This window comes from Salmo salar, chromosome ssa11 (assembly GCF_905237065.1).
Source record: "Salmo salar chromosome ssa11, Ssal_v3.1, whole genome shotgun sequence".
Classification (NCBI taxonomy): domain Eukaryota; kingdom Metazoa; phylum Chordata; class Actinopteri; order Salmoniformes; family Salmonidae; genus Salmo; species Salmo salar.
In genome coordinates, this window is record NC_059452.1 from 27437436 (window position 1) to 27452885 (window position 15450).

The 15450-nt window shown below is 47.8% G+C and overlaps 1 protein-coding gene across 1 annotated transcript in view; it reads right to left on the bottom strand.

The window, feature by feature from the left end:
* Positions 1–15450, bottom strand: part of LOC106562390 (transcription initiation factor TFIID subunit 4) — a 96427-nt gene that overhangs the window by 67646 nt on the left and 13331 nt on the right. The window contains exons 3-8 of the mRNA XM_045689292.1: positions 8806–8994; positions 8395–8517; positions 7614–7703; positions 6755–6928; positions 4502–4574; positions 3642–3756 (exon numbers count right to left, since the gene is read on the bottom strand). Of these exons, the coding sequence (XP_045545248.1) occupies positions 3642–3756; positions 4502–4574; positions 6755–6928; positions 7614–7703; positions 8395–8517; positions 8806–8994 (764 nt within the window). The remainder of the gene's footprint in view (positions 1–3641; positions 3757–4501; positions 4575–6754; positions 6929–7613; positions 7704–8394; positions 8518–8805; positions 8995–15450) is intronic.

Below are 15450 nucleotides of genomic sequence, written 5' to 3' on the forward strand. Positions count from 1 at the left end.
TAACAGTGGGTAACCATAAACATCTATATTAACAGGGGGTAACCATAAACATCTATATTAACAGGGGGTAACCATAAACATCTATATTAACAGGGGGTAACCAAAAACATCTATATTAACAGGGGGCAACCATAAACATCTATATTAACAGGCATAAACATCTATATTAACAGGGGGTAACCATAAACATCTATATTAACAGGGGGTAACCATAAACATCTATATTAACAGGGGGTAACCATAAACATCTATATTAACAGGGGGTAACCATAAACATCTATATTAACGCACCATAAACATCTATATTAACAGTGGGCAACCATAAACATCTATATTAACAGGGGGCAACCATAAACATCTATATTAACAGGGGGTAACCATAAACATCTATATTAACAGGGGGCAACCATAAACATCTATATTAACAGGGGGCAACCATAAACATCTATATTAACAGTGGGCAACCATAAACATCTATATTAACAGTGGGCAACCATAAACATCTATATTAACAGGGGGTAACCATAAACATCTATATTAACAGGGGGCAACCATAAACATCTATATTAACAGGGGGCAACCATAAACATCTATATTAACAGGGGGTAACCATAAACATCTATATTAACAGTGGGCAACCATAAACACCTATATTAACAGGGGGCAACCATAAACATCTATATTAACAGGGGGTAACCATAAACATCTATATTAACCATAAACATCTATATTAACAGGGAGCAACCATACACATCTATATTAACAGGGGGCAACCATAAACATCTATATTAACAGGGGGTAACCATAAACATCTATATTAACAGGGGGTAACCATAAACATCTATATTAACCATAAACATCTATATTAACAGGGGGCAACCATAAACATCTATATTAACAGTGGGCAACCATAAACATCTATATTAACAGGGGGTAACCATAAACATCTATATTAACAGGGGGCAACCATAAACATCTATATTAACAGGGGGCAACCATAAACATCTATATTAACAGGGGGTAACCATAAACATCTATATTAACAGGGGGTAACCATAAACATCTATATTAACAGGGGGTAACCATAAACATCTATATTAACAGGGGGTAACCATAAACATCTATATTAACAGGGGGCAACCATTAACATCTATATTAACAGGGGGTAACCATAAACATCTATATTAACAGGGGGTAACCATAAACATCTATATTAACAGGGGCAACCATAAACATCTATATTAACAGGGGGTAACCATAAACATCTATATTAACAGGGGGTAACCATAAACATCTATATTAACAGGGGGTAACCATAAACATCTATATTAACAGGGGGTAACCATAAACATCTATATTAACAGGGGGTAACCATAAACATCTATATTAACAGTGGGCAACCATAAACATCTATATTAACAGGGGGTAACCATAAACATCTATATTAACAGGGGGTAACCATAAACATCTATATTAACAGGGGGTAACCATAAACATCTATATTAACAGGGGGTAACCATAAACATCTATATTAACAGGGGGTAACCATAAACATCTATATTAACAGGGGGTAACCATAAACATCTATATTAACAGGGGGTAACCATAAACATCTATATTAACAGGGGGCAACCATAAACATCTATATTAACAGGGGGTAACCATAAACATCTATATTAACAGGGGGCAACCATAAACACCTATATTAACAGGGGGTAACCATAAACATCTATATTAACCATAAACATCTATATTAACAGGGAGCAACCATACACATCTATATTAACAGGGAGCAACCATACACACCTATATTAACAGGGGGTAACCATAAACATCTATATTAACAGGGGGTAACCATAAACATCTATATTAACAGGGGGTAACCATAAACATCTATATTAACCATAAACATCTATATTAACAGGGAGCAACCATAAACACCTATATTAACAGGGGGTAACCATAAACATCTATATTAACAGGGGGTAACCATAAACATCTATATTAACAGGGGGTAACCATAAACATCTATATTAACAGGGGGCAACCATAAACATCTATATTAACAGGGGGTAACCATAAACATCTATATTAACAGGGGGTAACCATAAACATCTATATTAACAGGGGGTAACCATAAACATCTATATTAACAGGGGGCAACCATAAACATCTATATTAACAGGGGGCAACCATAAACACCTATATTAACAGGGGGTAACCATAAACATCTATATTAACAGGGGGTAACCATAAACATCTATATTAACAGGGGGCAACCATAAACATCTATATTAACAGGGGGTAACCATAAACATCTATATTAACAGGGAGCAACCATAAACATCTATATTAACAGGGGGTAACCATAAACATCTATATTAACAGGGGGCAACCATAAACACCTATATTAACAGGGGGTAACCATAAACATCTATATTAACCATAAACATCTATATTAACAGGGAGCAACCATAAACATCTATATTAACAGGGGGTAACCATAAACATCTATATTAACAGGGGGTAACCATAAACATCTATATTAACAGGGGGTAACCATAAACATCTATATTAACAGGGGGCAACCATAAACACCTATATTAACAGGGGGTAACCATAAACATCTATATTAACCATAAACATCTATATTAACAGGGAGCAACCATACACATCTATATTAACAGGGAGCAACCATAAACACCTATATTAACAGGGGGTAACCATAAACATCTATATTAACAGGGGGCAACCATAAACATCTATATTAACAGTGGGCAACCATAAACATCTATATTAACAGGGGGTAACCATAAACATCTATATTAACAGGGGGTAACCATAAACATCTATATTAACAGGGGGTAACCATAAACATCTATATTAACAGGGGGCAACCATAAACATCTATATTAACAGTGGGTAACCATAAACATCTATATTAACAGTGGGCAACCATAAACATCTATATTAACAGGGGGCAACCATAAACATCTATATTAACAGGGGGCAACCATAAACATCTATATTAACAGGGGGTAACCATAAACATCTATATTAACAGGGGGTAACCATAAACATCTATATTAACAGGGGGTAACCATAAACATCTATATTAACAGGGGGTAACCATAAACATCTATTTTAACAGGGAGCAACACAAGTGTAGACAACATTGTGCCATTTTATTTAGAACAGGGTCATTAGCTAGTGTTGATCCATGTACTTGTTCCTGCTTAACTTTTAGTAGTTCATTATCATTCCTACCAAAGAGTTGGAACAGGAATCCAGAGCATTGATGAGAGTATGAATTACTCTGAATGATCTATTGGCTGGGAGAGAGAGTGTTGCTATGTGACAGACGAAGAAAAAGGAGCGATAGAGTGAGACAGAGAGAGAGAGAGATGAGAGAGAGAGATAGAGGCAGACAGAGAGAGAGAGTCAGGCAGATGACAGGATGAAAACTCATGGCCTGAGCTGAGAGTGTAGCCTGTAGTCATCCAAGTTATTTTAGTGAAATGCTGCCCCCATGTGCTGGCTGTCCATAACACTCAGTAAAACTCTTTCTCTCTTCTCCCCCCTCTCTCTTTTCCTCCCTCTTCTCTCTACCTGAAGAAGTGCACAGAACCAGCGTTTTGTACCTGAAAGAACCGCCTCCGGGATCGTTCAGCTTGTTTTTCTGATTTCCAGAGCCCTTAACGGCAAAACCCACAGGACTTTTGCCTGCTTGGAACGTGGCTCCCTTGCTGACAGTGCCTGGTAAACACAAACACACACACACACACGAGTAATATTATTATGAGCTGTCCCCTCGTATTGTTGTCAAACCTGCTCCTGTCTGAAGACTTTCTTTAACCATCTCTGTCACACTGGGGAGAGAAGAGGGAGACCAGGGGAGACCAGGGGAGACAGAGCAGCATCACAACGTAGGCAGCTCTCCCCAGGTTTGTATAGACAACATCATTCTGTCAATATCACTGCGCTTCACCGGTTCTCCTTACACTCCAAAACCGCATCCTGCTTGGAGACACGTTTTTTGGAGAGGCACAAGGACTGCCAGAGTGAATTTAAACTTGATTTTAACAGGCATGTTCCTAGCCAAGAGGCACAAAGTATTTTTAGAAACTTTTCCCACATTCCAATTTATGGGCATAAAACAACCTACAGATATTTCACTGCAGGCAATCTGAGGAAGGGGCAAATCGAACGTGTATGCACCTCTGATCACACACACGCACAAATACACACACCTGAGAGCACACCACACTCTTTGGGGACCAGTATGGTATTTAGGGGATGTTTTAGGGCTTGCTCAGTGTGTTCAGTCAGTGTTTGTGAATCAGTGTGAGATGGTAGCAGTGTAAATGTTTGATGAAAGGATGGGGTACAGCAGGATAGGAAACACCTGTTCTCAGCTCTCCTATCTGTCTGGTGTGAGATAAGGATTCTCTGTAGTACCATAGGAAATATGTAACAAAGAATGGAGATAAACAATAGTCACCTTGTGTTCTTAATGGTGTGATCACCATGGGCATCCTGACCTGGCAACCAGCGGTGCCCGCTTGCTTGATACCCTGAGGGGGGGGGGAGGGAGGGAGAGAGAGAGAGAGAGAGAGAGAGAGAGAGAGAGAGAGAGAGAGAGAGAGAGAGAGAAGAAGGGTAAATACAATTTAGACAGTTGACCCCATCAATGACAAGCAGGTCTTGTGACATTTAAATTGATTGATCCCGATTCATTTTGACATGAAAAAAGGTATCTCTGTACGGGGAGGGAGGAATGGGCCAGTGTGGGTGTGTGTCGGCATAAAACAACGGGAGGAGGAAGAGGAGGAACAGCAGAGTGAAAAAGTAAAGACAGAGAAGAGGGAAGTGGAGGAGAGGGAAGTAGAGGAGAGGGAAGTGGAGGAGAGGGAAGTAGAGGAGACGGAAGTGGAGGAGAGGAAAGTGGAGGAGAGGAAAGGGAAGTGGAGGAGAGGGAAGTGGAAGAGAGGGAAGTGGAGGAGAGGGAAGTGGAGGAGAGGGAAGTGGAGGAGAGGAGAAGAGAGGGAAGTGGAGGAGAGGAGAAGAGAGGGAAGTGGAGGAGAGGAGAAGAGAGGGAAGTGGAGGAGAGGAGAGGGAAGTGGAGGAGAAGAGAAGAGGAGTGGAGTGGAGTGGAGTGGAGTGGAGTGGAGTGGAGTGGAGTGGAGAGGAGAGGAGAGGAGAGGAGAGGAGAGGAGAGGAGAGGAGAGGAGAGGAGAGGAGAGGAGAGGAGAGGAGAGGAGAGGAGAGGAGAGGAGAGGAGAGGAGAGGAGAGGAGAGGACAGGAGAGGAGAGGAGCTGCTTCTGTGCTAATAGTCACTTCCTTCCTAGCATGCAGCCTAGCTGTGGGACAGGCCTGAGGCCCAGCCATCCATTCACACCAGTTTGCTTCTCACTGCATATTTTTTAGCCTTGTTTTCCATTCCCTGACACATGCTATATTACTGTTCAAGGCTTGAAAAAGATAGAGGCCATTTCTCCCAGAGATCCCCTGCAGGGCCTCAAAGAGGAAAATACATTCAGCAGCCAGAATAGAGGAGGGAGAACCTCTGGCAAACCCACAACACAGTTTGAGGAAATCACAGGTAAGTTCCAGAATCGAAAATTGGGGACATTTTTGGGGTTGTTTTAGGAGCACACTATAAAAAACATACAGGGTTCCCTGGTTCCAAAACCTGAACCACGTTTTAGCTTCAGACTGGTGTTATACCAGGAGCTATAGTCTAGTAATTACAACTGCTTTGAATGTCAGACCTTTGGTGATTGAGTTGACACAGGATCAGTCTGGGGGGGCTGGCAGAGCAGAGTCAGAGTCCGTCTCCTCTCCTCTGTGACAGTGCTCCACTACAGTAACTGCTGTACAGATGCAGCCACACACAGCAGCTCTCAAACTGACCCAGCTATGACCTAGTTACCTCCCCTCACCCACGACCCTCCCAACCAGCAGCAGCAGATGAGTGGTGCGGAGAGCACCACCACCACCACCCAGCCCTGTGCCCCAGCCCTGTTCCCCAGCCCAGGCTACCCTGCCAGTCTGTCCTCAGAGGGGGGAAGTCCCCGCCAGCATCGGATGCCAGCGGGCTCTGACCTTGGGTAGTCTCCATGGAGGCCTCTCCTCTGTGAGCCAGCACTGTGCTCCATTGACTCACATGTGTATACACACACACCGCTGGGCACAGGCATAGCCATACACACACACAAACACCAAACGTACACACACACATAAACACCAAACGTACACACACACACACACACACAAACCAAACGTACACAAACACAGGCCCCATGGGAGTGCACTGATCCAGCCCCGTGGCCAGCTGCCTTGGCTAAGCCTCTGTTCAACACTGGAACACATCCAGCTGTCTCAGTCTCTGAGCACTGGGAGAGACATCTCTACTACTGGGGCCTGGGGAACCTTACTCATTACTCCTTTGGTGCTTAGGTACATACCAAGACAAATGACCTTGGATTTAGTGAAGACGCAATCAAAACTTTGGAAATCTAGAACAAACACTTATTTACCCCACTGATAAGTAAGTATCAGAGTATTACAGTATCATCAACCTTAACAACAGAACCGTGGCCAAAACATGTTCTATTAGTTCTAATACTTCCACAGGGAGTCATAACCAGGGGTCATCTATGTTTGGGCCAGTGACTGTATGACTGTGGCTGATCTCTGTGACTGGAAGTGTGAGTGTAGAGACAGCTATGACTGTGAGTGTACTGTACCTACCAGGGCAGCTGTGTGTCCCTGGGCCCCGACACTGGCCCCCGTGGTGCTGACGCTGTTGGGGAGGCGGCCGCGGACAGCAGGGCTGGTGCCTGTGGTGGGGGTGGCCTGCGGCAGAGGCTGGATCAGGGAATGCTGAATGTTGAGCAGAGACAGCCGCAGGGCTGGGAGGCTTTTCTGTTGACGGGCAGATCACACACAACAAGGGGATTAACATACAGTACATAGTAAAAACAAGCCTATTAAATGTTTTTATTTATTCTAAATTAGCAAATGTGCAAATTATTATTACATTGTTGTACAAATATAGATATCATTATAACAAATAAATCTCCCAAATCATGAATATTAAAATGACATGTATTATACTTGACAAGTGCTCATCTATTAGCCAAACATTTGGGACAAACACTCCAGCAGTAGACCTGAAAAATGTTTGGTCTGTGGCATATTTTGATGTAAACGTCCTAACATTGCATGACAACATGACTGTGTTTGTGGCTGGCTGGCTCTGCTCTGCGGAGGGAGGGCTGGGTGGCAGTGGCATGATGTGACACTCATCACGAATGGCTGGAGAGGCCTGCTGGCTACTGGCACGGACAGCTGCAGGGGCCACTGTCACACACAGTCTGAAGTCAAGCCAGGGGAGTGGCCCCTGCCCGGCTCACATGTGCTGGCCTCTCCACTGCCACTCTGGCTGTTTTATGTTCTCCACCTTTCTCCTGAAGGCTACACTTGCACACTTTCTTACATTGATTTTACAATGGTAGAAACTCCCTCCAGACAATGTTATCACCAACCAATGCTTTTACAGACATGACGGGGAGTGTCCAAATGTAGCCTGAGTAGATACAGTACAAACCTTGAGGAAGGGGACCAGGTAGGGCTGAGGAGACGACTTGAGCTCTGACTGCAGTCTGTTGGTGAACTCCTCGGGCTCAATCTTAGCATCCTGTGAGCAGGAGAAGAGAGGGAGGTGTATTAACCCCTCAGCTCCTTGTTATGTGATGTGACACACTTGTACAACAGAGAGCAGAGCATGTGATTGAGGCGATGTGCAATGTGATTTCTGAGCACATTGAGATGAGGTGAAATCAGCTCAACGAAGGGGTTGATATTGATTTACATTTTAACATCCCCCTGGGAAACATCTCATTAACAACTCTGAATAAATCATATCCTAAACAACAGCATCACTCTGGATCATGTTAGAGTTTAATGCTGCCATCTACAGATGAAGAAATACATTATATCACACAACCTGTCAATGTCAGAAATATTCTTCCTACACTCCTAGAAAAAAGGGTTGTTTGGCTCCCCATAGGAGAACCCTTTTTGGTTCCAGGTAGAATTATTTTGGGTTCCATGTAGAACCTCTGTGTAAAGGGCTCTACCTAGAATCAAAAGGGTTCTACCTGGAACCAAAAAGGTTTCTTCAAAGGGTTCTCTTATGTGAACAGCCAAAGAACCCTTTTCGATTCCATATAGTACCTTTTTTTCTAAAGATTGTAGGGTAAAGAAAGTAGTATTCCATGTTTCTCTGTTGATAAGACAGTAATGTAGAGATAATGTAGAAATAATGTAATGATGTAATACAGTGGTAATGTAGAGGTAATATAATGAGTTAAGGTAGTGAGACTCACCAGTAGATCCTGGACCAGTGACTTGACATTTTTGGAGGTCTCAGGTGACGGAGAGTTGTGGGAAGCCAGCTTTATCAGGGTGGCCAAGAAGTTCTTACACTTCTTCACATTCTCCTGCATCTCCTAGGACATGGCGAATTCAATAAGCATGTAAAGATATGATTTTATCAATAAATATGTAGAACACTTTATCTTTCAGTGTTTGGGGATCGGAGAGGACACCGGGGAAGAGTGTGTTAGTGTATGTACATGTGTTTGTGTGTGAGGCTATGCCCACTATGCCCAGCTGTGTGGGGCCATGGCCATGGTGGTGACACAGCCAGCCAGCTGGCAGCTGTGGCAGCACTGGGGCTTGAGGAGCCTAACCAGCCCAGAGGAGGCCGGCAGACTGGAGCAGAGCAGAGTACAGACCTGGGAGATGACAGAGGCTCCTGGGGCTGCAGGGGCGCTGGTCTGTGGGGGCAGGGCTGGCTGCGAGGAGGCCTGGGCCCCAGCCTGGACCTGGGCCTGGGGGGCCATCACCACGGGGGCCTGGGGGGCCATCACCATGGGGGCCTGTTGGGGAGCCGTCACTGCCACAGCCGGCGCCATGGGGCCCTTCTGGAAGAGCAAGGAGCAGACAGAGAGATAAACAGGACGTGAAGGGAGCTTCCAGCAAGGCCACAGAGAACAGGAGGGAAACAGCACGGCGCTCCTGTCACATCGGGTGTCCTGACTTCTGTGGACATTGCTTAACAGAGAGGAGGGGAGGAGAGGGGACTGGGGGACTTTCAAGCAAAACAGCTCCTCCCAATAATGATGCACCTGACTAGAAAACTCTAAACATACCAGTAATCCCCCACCTGTGTCCCCCCACTGGCCTTGGACAAAACTATGTAAAGTGCCAGCTATACACAAATAATTCGATTTTGACTGAATATATCATTCAATAATTATCTCTCTGCTCTGTTAAAAGGGTCAGTGGGGATGCACCCACATTAGATAAACTTCTAGGTTTGTGTTGGCAAAAAGGTGAGGAGGAGGAAGAGGAGGAGAAGGAAGAAGAGCAACAGGATGAAGGGATGGGTAGAAGAGGAGGGTCTGACAGGGATGGAAGGATGGAGAGATGGCAAGTTCTGTAGTGGAGAGTCTGCTCACAGAAGGTGGCGCAGGGGAGGAGGAGACCTGGAGGACAGGACTTGGAGTGGGAGAGGGAGACGGCACCATCTTGGCCTGGACAGGTGGAGGACATGGCCGAATAGCCTGAGAGGTCACAGGAGACTGCAGAAAATATACAGAGAGAAAGAAAAAGAGACAGGGTCAGTGCAGGAGAGACAGGGTCAGTGCAGGAGAGACAGCGTCAGTGCAGGAGAGACAGGGTCAGTGCAGGAGAGACAGGGTCAGTGCAGGAGAGACAGGGTCAGTGCAGGAGAGACAGCGTCAGTGCAGGAGGAGGGCCAGGTGAGACAGGGTCAGGGGATGAAGAAAGTGAGAGAGAATGACAAAGAGAGAGGGGACAGAGAGAAAACACAAAAGCAACGTGCCTTCAGGACGAGGAGAAGGAGAAGTGCAACATGCCCTGAAGACGTGGAGGAGAAAGGTCATTATAGTAGGAAGTGACAGTAAATCACTGTGGATCCACAGGATGAAACAGAGAGGATCTGATCTGATCCAGAGAGGAACAGAAGAGAAAACACTGTGATGCTGATGCCGAGGGTGAAGTACAGTAACACTATTCAATGGGAAGGACTAAAACAGTTCCTTTAATACAATGAGGGTCCCAACTAATATGAATGAATCAGTGTCCTTTGCTTGCAAATGTGCAAACTTGTTTTTTTGCCATATCGGTATGAAATATTGGTTATTGTTTCAGCCAAGAATCAATCCTATATTGGTGTATCCCTACAATTTGAAATGACTCATCACTGCACAGTCCTTTACTGGACAATCCAGATTATTGTACCCACTGTCAAGACAGAAGCCTCTCTTCACAGCACCAGGGCAGACAGTGAGAGGGAGGCTGGGCACTAACTAACACAGTACCATGCTGGTAGGAGGGCTGGGCACTAAGTAACACAGTACCATGCTGGTGGGAGGGCTGTGGCTGGGTACTAAGTAACACAGTACCATGCCGGTAGGAGGGCTGGGCACTAACTAACACAGTACCATGCTGGTGGGAGGGCTGGGCACTAAGTAACACAGTACCATGCTGGTGGGAGGGCTCTGGCTGGGGCACTAAGTAACACAGTACCATGCTGGTGGGAGGGCTGGGCAATAAGTAACACAGTACCATGCTGGTAGGAGGGCTGGGCACTAAGTAACACAGTACCATGCTGGTGGGAGGGCTGGGCAATAAGTATCACAGTACCATGCTGGTGGGAGGGCTGGGCACTAAGTAACACAGTACCATGCTGGTAGGAGGGCTGGGCACTAAGTAACACAGTACCATGCTGGTCGGAGGGCTGTGGCTGGGCACAAAGTAACACAGTACCATGCTGGTGGGAAGGCTGGGCACTAAGTAACACAGTAGCATGCTGGTGTGAGGGCTGGGCACTAAGTAACACAGTACCATGCTGGTCGGAGGGCTGTGGCTGGGCACTAAGTAACACAGTACCATGCTGGTGGGAGGGTTGGGCACTAAGTAACACAGTACCATGCTGGTGGGAAGGCTGGGCACTAAGTAACACAGTACCATGCTGGTGGGAGGGCTGGGCACTAAGTAACACAGTACCATGCTGGTGGGAGGGCTGGGCACTAAGTAACACAGTACCATGCTGGTGGGAGGGTTGGGCACTAAGTAACACAGTACCATGCTGGTGGGAGGGCTGGGCACTAAGTAACACAGTACCATGCTGGTGGGAGGGCTGGGCACTAAGTAACACAGTACCATGCTGGTGGGAGGGCTGGGCACTAAGTAACACAGTACCATGCTGGTGGGAGGGCTGGGCACTAAGTAACACAGTACCATGCTGGTGGGAGGGTTGGGCACTAAGTAACACAATACCATGCTGGTGGGAGGGTCCCAACTAATATGAATGAATCAGTGTCCTTTGCTTGCAAATGTGCAAACTTGTTTTTTTGCCATATCGGTATGAAATATTGGTTATTGTTTCAGCCAAGAATCAATCCTATATTGGTGTATCCCTACAATTTGAAATGACTCATCACTGCACAGTCCTTTACTGGACAATCCAGATTATTGTACCCACTGTCAAGACAGAAGCCTCTCTTCACAGCACCAGGGCAGACAGTGAGAGGGAGGCTGGGCACTAACTAACACAGTACCATGCTGGTAGGAGGGCTGGGCACTAAGTAACACAGTACCATGCTGGTGGGAGGGCTGTGGCTGGGTACTAAGTAACACAGTACCATGCCGGTAGGAGGGCTGTGGCTGGGCACTAACTAACACAGTACCATGCTGGTGGGAGGGCTGGGCACTAAGTAACACAGTACCATGCTGGTGGGAGGGCTGGGCACTAAGTAACACAGTACCATGCTGGTGGGAGGGCTGGGCACTAAGTAACACAGTACCATGCTGGTGGGAGGGCTGGGCACTAAGTAACACAGTACCATGCTGGTGGGAGGGCTGGGCACTAAGTAACACAGTACCATGCTGGTGGGAGGGCTGGGCACTAAGTAACACAGTACCATGCTGGTGGGAGGGCTGGGCACTAAGTAACACAGTACCATGCTGGTAGGAGGGCTGGGCACTAAGTAACACAGTACCATGCAGGTAGGAGGGCTGGGCACTAAGTATCACAGTACCATGCTGGTAGGAGGGCTGGGCACTAAGTAACACAGTACCATGCTGGTAGGAGGGCTGGGCACTAAGTAACACAGTACCATGCTGGTGGGAGGGCTGGGCACTAAGTAACACAGTACCATGCTGGTAGGTGGGCTGAGGCAGGGCACTAAGTAACACAGTACCATGCAGGTAGGAGGGCTGGGCACTAAGTATCACAGTACCATGCTGGTGGGAGGGCTGGGCACTAAGTAACACAGTACCATGCTGGTAGGTGGGCTGAGGCAGGGCACTAAGTAACACAGTACCATGCTGGTGGGAGGGCTGGGCACTAAGTAACACAGAACCATGCTGGTGGGAGGGCTGGGGCTGGGCACTAAGTAACACAGTACCATGCTGGTGGGAGGGCTGGGCAATAACTAACACAGTACCATGCTGGTGGGAGGGCTGGGCACTAAGTAACACAGTACCATGCTGGTGGGAGGGCTGGGCACTAAGTAACACAGTACCATGCTGGTGGGAGGGCTGTGGCTGGGCACTAAGTAACACAGTACCATGCTGGTGGGAGGGCTGGGTACTAAGTAACACAGTACCATGCTGGTGGGAGGGCTGGGTACTAAGTAACACAGTACCATGCTGGTGGGAGGGCTGGGCACTAACTAACACAGTACCATGCTGGTGGGAGGGCTGGGCACTAAGTAACACAGTACCATGCTGGTGGGAGGGCTGTGGCTGGGCACTAAATAACACAGTACCATGCTGGTGGGAGGGCTGGGCACTAAGTAACACAGTACTATGCTGGTGGGAGGGCTGTGGCTGGGCACTAAGTAACACAGTACCATGCTGGTGGGAGGGCTGTGGCTGGGTACTAAGTAACACAGTACCATGCTGGTGGGAGGGCTGGGCACTAAGTAACACAGTACCATGCTGGTAGGTGGGCTGAGGCAGGGCACTAACTAACACAGTACCATGCTGGTGGGAGGGCTGGGGCACTAAGTAACACAGTACCATGCTGGTAGGTGGGCTGAGCGGGCACTAAGTAACACAGTACTATGCTGGTGGGAGGGCTGGGGCACTAAGTAACACAGTACCATGCTGGTGGGAGGGCTGGGCACTAAGTAACACAGTAACATGCTGGTGGGAGGGCTGGGCACTAAGTAACACAGTACCATGCTGGTAGGAGGGCTGGGCACTAAGTAACACAGTACCATGCTGGTGGGAGGGCTGGGCACTAAGTAACACAGTACCATGCTGGTAGGAGGGTTGGGCACTAAGTAACACAGTACCATGCTGGTGGGAGGGCTGTGGCTGGGCACTAAGTATCACAGTACCATGCAGGTAGGAGGGCTGGGGCACTAAGTAACACAGTACCATGCTGGTGGGAGGGCTGTGGCTGGGTACTAAGTAACACAGTACCATGCTGGTAGGTGGGCTGAGGCAGGGCACTAAGTATCACAGTACTATGCTGGTGGGAGGGCTGTGGCTGGGCACTAAGTAACATAGTACCATGCTGGTGGGAGGGCTGGGCACTAAGTAACACAGTACCATGCTGGTAGGAGGGCTGGGCACTAAGTAACACAGTACCACGCTGGTAGGAGGGCTGTGGCTGGGCACTAAGTAACACAGTACCATGCTGGTAGGAGGGCTGTGGCTGGGCACTAAGTATCACAGTACCATGCTGGTGGGAGGGCTGGGCACTAAGTAACACAGTACCATGCTGGTGGGAGGGCTGGGCACTAAGTAACACAGTACCATGCTGGTGGGAGGGCTGGGCACTATGTAACACAGTACCATGCAGGTGGGAGGGCTGGGCACTAACTAACACAGTACCATGCTGGTGGGAGTGCTGGGCACTAAGTAACACAGTACCATGCTGGTGGGAGGGCTGGGCACTAAGTAACACAGTACCATGCTGGTGGGAGGGCTGTGGCTGGGTACTAAGTAACACAGTACCATGCCGGTAGGAGGGCTGTGGCTGGGCACTAACTAACACAGTACCATGCTGGTGGGAGGGCTGGGCACTAAGTAACACAGTACCATGCTGGTGGGAGGGCTGGGCACTAAGTAACAGAGTACCATGCTGATAGGAGGGCTGGGCACTAAGTAACACAGTACCATGCTGGTGGGAGGGCTGGGCACTAAGTAACACAGTACCATGCTGGTGGGAGGGTTGGGCACTAAGTAACACAGTACCATGCTGGTGGGAGGGCTGGGCACTAACTAACACAGTACCATGCTGGTGGGAGGGCTGGGCACTAAGTATCACAGTACCATGCAGGTAGGAGGGCTGGGCACTAAGTATCACAGTACCATGCTGGTGGGAGGGCTGGGCACTAAGTAACACAGTACCATGCTGGTGGGAGGGCTGGGCACTAAGTAACACAGTACCATGCTGGTGGGAGGGCTGGGCACTAAATAACACAGTACCATGCTGGTGGGAGGGCTGGGCACTAAATAACACAGTACCATGCTGGTGGGAGGGCTGGGCACTAAGTAACATAGTACCACGCTGGTAGGAGGGCTGTGGCTGGGCACTAAGTAACAAAGTACCACGCTGGTAGGAGGGCTGTGGCTGGGCACTAAGTAACACAGTACCATGCTGGTAGGAGGGCTGGGCACTAAGTAACACAGTACCACGCTGGTAGGAGGGCTGTGGCTGGGCACTAAGTAACACAGTACCATGCTGGTAGGAGGGCTGTGGCTGGGCACTAAGTAACACAGTACCATGCTGGTAGGAGGGCTGTGGCTGGGCACTAAGTATCACAGTACCATGCTGGTGCCCCATGGTGCTACTGGCACACAGCCCACTCTGCCAGCCTGGACCAGGCTTGACACCAGGAGGGGAGGAGGCCCTCAGTACTTACTTACTTAATTACTTACTTCACACACACACACACACACACACACACACACACACACACACACACACACACACACACACACACACACACACACACACACACACACACACACACACACACACACACACACACACACACACACACACACACACACACACACACAGGGCCAACCGAGAGAGGGGAGAAGGGAGACAGGAAAGGGGACAATGAAGAGGGGAAAGGGGTTAGATGAAGAGGGCCCCTCCCTCCGAGTCTCTCCTTAGGAGAAAGTTTTGAGGGCTCAAAGAATGTGCAGTTAGGGGGGTAGAGAATGGGGCTCAGAAGGGTGGAAGAGCCGGGGGGTGCATCGCCCCGCCAGCCATGCCTTCCTAACACATTCTCATTCACCAGCTAAAGCGTTGTTAGCTTTTTAAACCAATCCGGCAGTTGGATGATGAATGATTTAACACTTGTCGAAGGAAGGAGCTCGGCTCG